The 8,345-nt window shown below is 31.8% G+C and overlaps 1 protein-coding gene across 3 annotated transcripts in view; it reads right to left on the minus strand.

Annotated features, from left to right (window-relative positions):
- Nucleotides 1-101: 101 nt before the first annotated feature.
- LOC108686784 (clathrin interactor 1) overlaps nucleotides 102-8,345 on the minus strand; it is a 9,716-nt gene continuing 1,472 nt past the window's right edge. The window contains exons 2-9 of one of the 3 annotated variants that reach the window (XM_018192253.1): nucleotides 6,662-6,741; nucleotides 6,449-6,570; nucleotides 5,882-6,258; nucleotides 5,565-5,775; nucleotides 4,904-5,429; nucleotides 4,632-4,772; nucleotides 622-855; nucleotides 102-384 (exon numbers count right to left, since the gene is read on the minus strand). In XM_018192253.1, the coding sequence (XP_018047742.1) occupies nucleotides 296-384; nucleotides 622-855; nucleotides 4,632-4,772; nucleotides 4,904-5,429; nucleotides 5,565-5,775; nucleotides 5,882-6,258; nucleotides 6,449-6,570; nucleotides 6,662-6,741 (1,780 nt within the window). In that variant the 3' untranslated portion in view covers nucleotides 102-295. Of the gene's footprint in view, nucleotides 388-621; nucleotides 856-1,463; nucleotides 4,295-4,631; nucleotides 4,773-4,903; nucleotides 5,430-5,564; nucleotides 5,776-5,881; nucleotides 6,259-6,448; nucleotides 6,571-6,661; nucleotides 6,742-8,345 lie in introns of those variants that run through there. The other 2 variants (XM_018192252.1, XM_018192250.1) reach the window with 2 other exon arrangements.

Genomic DNA, 8,345 nt, shown 5'->3' on the forward strand with positions numbered 1-8,345 from the left:
AATACCGACATGCTTCAATTTATTCTTTCGAATTGTCTTCTGAACACACGTCTTTGACATACAATGTCTCCTAAAACACGTTATGCCTAGAGCTGAACGCTAATAGAAAATATTTCGCTATATATAATCATCTAACGTTGAACCCTGTATAAATTGGAGCCCAGGCGAAAAATGTAAGATTTATTATCGTTAATTTCAATCAATTGAAATAAATAGTGACACGTTTTTGCGTAAAGCTTAAATTTTTGCATATTGTGCCTCGAGACTTTGTGTTCTAGACTGAACATATAATCCTTTATTGGAATGTAGGAAAGAACGATGTATTAGGTTGCTGCTGCTGATTCTGTGGTAGAGATTGCACCGGTGACATATATCCCATTCCTGCTGCTATAGGCATACACAATTTTATTCTTACTCATTCATACTCTAGTTAAGAATGAGACGGTGTTCAGACTATAATAGTTAATTTAAAAATTATTTAAGATTAACAAGGACAATTGCGTTTTATCGAACGTAACGCTATCTCAGTTTATCAATCAGAAAACAATTTTATCAATACAGTACTTAATAGAAAAGCAACTCTATAACAATCTGCACACAGGCCGTTAAGGAATTACTTACGTCCTATTTTGATCTGATGTTGTGGGCTATTGCTAGCCAATTGGTTCATCGTCGGTGCTGGGTCAGTTTGTTTTGTTTTACTACCCATTATATTATCGAGGTCGATATTCAATCCCGAACCAGCCCAAGTCGAACCGACTTGCGTAGAAGACGTCGTATTACTAGATGTTTGATTTCTAGTATTGATGGTTATAGGTGGAAGAAGATTCGTGACGGGCGACAATCCGACTGATCCTAAATATGACACTAATTTTAATTCATAGCATGCATTGTAGTTATTATCTCATCTGTATAAGAATTTACGAGTACAAATTTTTTTATGTTCCAGCATATATACATATATACAGCATATATACAGCTTAAAAACAGTTTAATATTATTAAAATTTACAGTAGAAAATAGATTTACTTTATTTGATGCTATATATTGATAAAGCATTTAAATTAATTAAACATTGTGCTACAAAGCGATTTTTTATATAATAAAAGTCATATATGTGTTAAACATTTTACTTATTTCACTTTATGGAAAATGAAATACTTTCAATGTTTTTAATTTTATTAAGGAAAACACTTTTTATGAATAACATATATAATTTTTATATATAGACGAGTATCAACTAAAAATTACATTGATAACAAAAGTCTTCTTGTATTTAAATTACACACATAATCCATTTCTGTAATTTGTAATTTTCACAAACAGAAAAATGATAAATTAATTCTAAAAACAAAATATATTCTGCGGAAATGTATTACATACATAATAGTTATATAAATGATTGTAATACTGTAAAAATGAAAAGTTCTATATAACAATTATATAATGATTGATTGAAATTTCAATCAATCTACACACTTAAAAGTAGAGCTTATAATCAAATTGATGAAAGATAACACTTTCGCGTTTAAAGCCCTGCAATTTGTATCGTGTTCGCCGTTAATGACGTTTTGTGATAATAGAAGCCATTCTCTTATTTCCATCAAGGGTTCAGACAATTCGTCAATGATAGCATCCTTCGGTACTGCAATAAGTACAGATCCGATATTTTCTGTAACGGCTAGTCTCACAGTTGCTTCATCATGATTTCTCACTGTCCACAGAAGCTCCAATATTTCTTTGCCCATCTTTGATGCCAATGAACAATTTTGCGCCGCTAACATTATAACAGACAACGTTTTCAGGAAACGTAATAATAAAATATTTTCCTGATCTGAATAAATTCTTAAGCCATTAAGTTTAAGAATATCACGACGGCCAAAGCCGTGCAGAAGCGGATAGAAAAATGCAGATGCTACATTTCCAAAGTGATTAATATGTAATTTGGGAGATTTAGAGTTATGTGCAAATCGTTTCGTACGCGATGCAATTCTTTTATCGACAATTTCTTGCCAATTCATAGATTGATCTTTCGACGCTTCTAGATCAATGTCGAAATCTTCGTTGTACCATACTTGTTGCCTTTTATTTTCTTGTGTATCGATAAAAAGTGATATGCGACTTGGAATTCCTTTCTTTTTAATCGCCGTTTCTACAGTAACGTCGGTGTTATCTGCATTTTTGATATCTATTTTTGATAACTGCCTAGCAGATTCGGCCAATATATCCAGAAACAATAAGCGATGACTCAGTGAGTACTTTCCAGTGTCTTCATAGAACTCTTTACAAAGAAACTCGGCGCATTCCTTCGGACGTACAGTTACAATCGCTACGCAACATTTGAAAATCACAAGTTCAAAATTCTCCAAGTAAGACTGTTGCTTCAACGTGACGAGAAGCTGTAAGAGTTCTATCGCGAAAGATACATCGTCATTCGATAGTTGTGTTAATATTAATTCTTCGCAGACCAGCAAGGATTCAGAAAAAACATCAGGATTGGAAAAAGTACGTTCATCCGTTAAATTATCACGCAAGTCCCGTAAGTACATCGGGCGTACCTTACTGAGCGGTTTGTCATCATTCATATCGTAAGGGACTAAGTCATCGTCACTATCCAGATCCGAATTGCCATCGCAATTTGATTTTGCCTGTTGATTCGTTTCATTCTTTTTCGTTAAATTATCTTTTATTACACTGGTTTTCGACAGGCGTGTGTTCTCTTCAATTTTTTCATTTAACAGATTTTCAACGGCGGGTAAAATATCGCAATCAACACCTAATTCATAGATCTTTCTGCTACTCATAGAATCAAAAACAATGTTTCCAATTGTTAAATCATCGCCTTGCTGGTATTGCTCTTTTACATGTACAATCGTTGCAAGCGTATTTAAATCCTTTAGAGATTGAAGTAATTCTAATATTTGCGCAGGCATGGTATCATATTCGAACTTCAATTTCGGTACGTTTTCGGTATTACATAAAGAATTTATGCAAATCTCGGCAACCATCATGCCCATTGCTCTTAAAGTTATGTTTGTACACTCGAGATGAATAGATACTCCGGAAAGCAACAGTTTTTGGCACTGATCTCTTTCAGTACGATTTAAAAGATTTTTACAAGTTTTTACAGATAAAATAATCAACTTCGTAATGTATTTGTGTTGTTCCACAGATACGTGATTCAAAATACTTTTATCCCTCCAAATTTCTAAAAGCTTAATAAGTAATTCTGATAAAATATTATTTTCACTCGAAAAAGATGATAGATAAGAAACCAGGTTTATAAGAAGTTTCTCGTCCTCGTAATAACGCATTAAAGGAATTTTGATTGTTAAAATATATTTCCAATTCGGTTCCATTATTAAATTTCCGAAAATGGAATGCACATCGAGTTTATAATCGCAATGCTTCAAGAATAAAACAGCTATGTATTCAATGGCGGCCGAATCCAATTCGCGAAATATATCTTCGATTAAACGTTGCTCGTTCTTTTTGTTTTCGAGATACCATTCTTTTACAATGTCGACAAAGAACGTAAAATCGCATGGTTTCAAGCTAACTACGATCTTGCTAATTAAAAATGAGAGTACAGATGTTTTCAGTTTAATATCATATTTATATAATTCATTAATAAACGATATCGCGCAACATATGTGAAAACAAAGTATTTTCACATAAACTTGCGGCGTATAAGACTTAGGCGTATTTAATTGTAGTTTATTTGATACACGACTAGGCAAGGAGATCAAAATTTGTATTGTATTTTGCAAAGTTTGATCAAGTTCTTCCTTCTGCACGTGAGATCGCACTTCGTCTCTACATGCATCCAATATCCCCGAAAATATCGCTTCGCTTTTTAATAGATTATTCAATAACATTGAAATAACATGAGTCTTCTTCTCATTCTTGGACTCATTTAAAGCAGTAATTAAAGCTCTTAAAGCTTCCGATAACATGAAGATCGTTGCACCGTCGATGATTATCAATTTTTCGATCGAGGGATCCAAGCCATCTTCACTTAGTGGCCAATCACGATCAAATTTACCGATTATCTCTTCCAAAATTCTTCCATACAATATAGCATCCACTTTCGCATCAAAATCAATATCACTGTATTTTTGAGGAGTAACAGATCCTGGTAAAAATCTGATGTAGTTCGCAATGGATGATCTTATTCTCTTCAAATCAGCGGAACTTTTAATATCGCACATGGTACATAATATTTCCAATAATTGATTGGCGGCATTATTGGAGAGATTCTCGATTGATACGTCGCTTTCTTCGTTTTTACAGGCTGCAAGGAAAGACTATCTTGTGGGAATACATTAGCTTCAAACTCCGAGAATATATATTTCACGCAAAGATTTCTTTCATGCAACGACGATTTAAAATTCTTATATTTAATATCTAATAATTAATATAACTGATAATGTTAGAGCAGCAGTTTAGAAATATTTTAATACGGTTTAATCTTGGGATTATTATCTTGTATATGCATCTTATGATAACAATATTATGTATATTATATATAATTTATAGTTATAATGAAATATTGTTAATATTGTTAAAACTTGGGCTAATTGTATAATTAAAGAAATCAAATTACGCTTCTTAACTGCGTATATACTCACCTGCATAATTGACAGTAGATGTGTTGTTTATTCCCATGAAAATGTTCGAATTATTTGGGCTGTTTATTCGCCCATCAGGTAACCTCATAGTTGGAGCATTCAAACTATCCAAGTCGGATAAGAGATCCGTATTTGACGTCACTAAAAGAAATAATACGAAATTATTTTCAATAATAAATTATATGTAAAAATTCACACAATCACTTGTTAAATCAAACTTCAAAGTTTCTGCGCGATTATTTCTATAATCTGACGCGTACATAATCCTTTACCTGTGTTGTTATTTGTGATTTGATTATTGAGACCTTGTGGTGATAAAGTATCAAATAAATCATTAGACGTCTTTTGAATAGCGGGGGTTCCAGTAAATGCCGTTGTGCCCGCCGTTTGCATCGTATTGGTGTACATTGTATTACTATTATTCATATTATTCACTGTCGGATTATTTATAGTTGGTATTGTTACACCCATTAGATTAATTTGCGATTGCGACTGACTTGGAGTATTAGATATAGTGACATTATTAAAGGCAGACGTGAAATCGGCGAATTCATCGTTACTATCTTTCATCTTAACCGTCGCGGAATTATTAAACGCACTAGTAAAATCGCCAAAATCTGCGTTTGCATTTTGCGGTTGAGCAAATGATTGAGTATTCGCTCGTGGATTGAAATCATCATCGTCTAGTCTATTATTATCATTTTGTGATTCAAAAATGTCGTTTAATATATCATTTTTGGTCTTCTGTTGATTTTTCGGCGATGATAAACTGCTATTTTGTTGTACCGGTGCACTATTCTGCAAACAAAAGGATACGTACAAATTAATTTATAATTATCAAGTATATAGTTACATGTTTAATTATACATCATAGAGATTTAATCATACATCATAGAGACAATAGCAAAATAAAACTTATTTCTTGTAACTTACATTAGATTGCTCTTTTCCATAATTCGCTGCTGCTCCAAGATCTACTTTTTTGATAGTTCTTGTTGTTCGCGCAGGGGATGTATTTGTAGAAGGTATTGATATTTGAGCAGATTTACCAACTTGATTTATATTATCCAACGTATCTCTATATTCTCTTCCACTTTTCTTTGGGCTAGTTTCATTATCCGAGTCTTCTCTTTCGCCATCGTCACTATAACATAAAAACATAAAATTTAGATAAAAAAAAAATTTCCCCCAACTATATGTTTCTTTTTAATTTTCACATACAACAAGAAACACGAATATTAGATGAATACCTGTTATTTGCATCCTCAAATCCTTTTCCGCGATTGTCCCAGTCATTATACGTTTCTACGCCAGATTTGTTCCATTTAGGATTATCCATCCATCTGTCACCACCTCCAAATCTCATTCCCATCGCTTCGCTCGATAAACCAACGTATTTATCTTTATTTTTCTTAGCCTTTTTTCTTTCCTCCCTAAGTTTATCATCGTCTTGGATAAAATCAATTAATTCCCTAACTTTATGTCTAATGTTTATTCCTTGATCTTTCCCGAATTCATCGATGCAGGTATAATTTTCTAAAGACCTGAGGTCATAGATGTGCTCGCGTGACGATGTGACGACCCGTTCCGAGCCATTACGAACTAAGTAATTAAGAAGAAGCAATGACTGTGAAAAAATAAAAATTAATGAAATAAACTAATAAAATATGAAAAGTAAAACGCACTTATATTCATAAGCATTTCGTTCACTATTTCATATAACAATCCTGCCTTCGACATCTTCCATATATAAAATTTATTGTTTTTTTTTTTTTCTTAAATGTGATACAATAATTGCAAGGAAAACGATCGCGTACCTTGTACGTTCGTCGCCAATTTCGTTTATTCTCTTGCAACATCCTTTTCCAGAGCATGGACATCACTTCTGGAAATTGCTCGTACGTGAATGTGGCCTGAGCCAGTTCTTGCATCATTGCCCCTTAAAAAGTAATGCATCCCGTACAATTAATTTACAGGTGTTCCATGTAAAAAGTAACATGAAACTATATTGCCAGAAGCACAGATCATACCTGTGGGACCCCATGCATCGTCATTAGTTGCTTCCCGAACTTTGGCCTCTGTTTCCGTATAATTCATTACGACATTGGTCCTACAAATGCAGTATTTCATTGTAATGTTTTTTCGCACGTACAAATGTGATGTGTGCAAAATCATAAATTATCCGTTATTAAAGAAAGACATGTTATATTATACTCGTCATATCACGAATTACTCAGTAATAATTCCCGCAAAGAAACCGATAAAGCCATGTAATATCTATCGCGCGTACATGTTGCATACACATGGAAGATGTATCATATATATCTTCGATCGCAGTTAGCTTTTACAGGTAGATCACGCAAATACGAAAAGATTACAATGATGATCTTTCTATTATTAACGTTACACTCTTTATGAAGAATAATTAAGTATAGATACAATAACGATCTCCCCTCCCTCTCCTTTTGTCTATCTAGTTTGGTCTGCAAACACAGCATAGCGTATGTACAAAGCGCATTCATGCGAGAACAAAAGTGCACAGAGCCGTGAATTACGTAAATAATTACAGTTTAAAGCCATTATGTAGCTTTGCAAGTACCTCATGCGGCTTACTATGTTGGTTCGTAATTAGAGATTAATTTTTATCAAGTTTATTAGTTCGCAAATTAATGTAATCAACTACTCGCGAACTTAATTAATTTATTAATTCAATGCAATGCTGTACCTATATTGACTGCATATCATTTTAGATGAGTATAATTAAGTACGAGATTATAAAATATGTCTATATTACAAGTTAATCTAAACATTTTTCGCAAAATTCTATATTCAATCGTATTTATCAATTTAAAAATAAATTAATAAAATTAATTATTAATTAATTTATTATAAATATAATATCAATATAATTATGATTATTAATTTATTACAAAATTGACATAAATTCCTAATTGGCTCTAAAATTCCATAACTTTTCCTTGATTTCCAGATAAAATTTCATGATTTTTCCTGATCTTCGACAATACTTTGAAATTTTATATTTTCGTCTTGACTTGAAAACTGTTAAATATTTTGTTGAGACATCAATTTAACATAGAAATGTAAATTACTATTAATGTTGCTGACGCTGTTTGCATTTATAATTAAGTTAATAGTATTCCAAAACTACATAAGTGTGATGTACGTATATTAAATTTTTTTAGAATTATTTTCTAAAAAATTTTTAAAAATTCCTTGACTTTCCTAATGATTTTTCTAATCATTTTCGATAGCTCTGATAATTCCCTGATTTTCAGTTTTATGGCAATCTGTTAATCTTTTGACATTCCAAAAAAAATATTTTATTTCCAAAATTTATCCGGAGGATGTAATTGTTAAATAAAAAAATTAACAATTATTATATTTCAAAAATATTAATAATTACTCATTGTCAGTGCATTACATCCAGTATAAAACTTTAGACTCACATTCTCTTTATTACTTTCACTTATATAATCGCTTTCAACAAACAAACTCACAAAATAAAAATATAACTAGAAATTCAGCTTTGTTTTGTATTAAAAGAATATAGAAATAAAAAAAACTTCGTAAGGATAAATTTATGTTTTTACAGAGAAATTGTATTATTTTTAGTAAATAAATTGTCAGAGTAGTCGTTTAATTTTGATAACTAAATAAAATTTTAACTTTCAACAAATAACTATACAAAATACA

The sequence above is a fragment of the Atta colombica genome, unplaced genomic scaffold, assembly GCF_001594045.1.
Source record: "Atta colombica isolate Treedump-2 unplaced genomic scaffold, Acol1.0 scaffold189, whole genome shotgun sequence".
Taxonomy (NCBI): domain Eukaryota; kingdom Metazoa; phylum Arthropoda; class Insecta; order Hymenoptera; family Formicidae; genus Atta; species Atta colombica.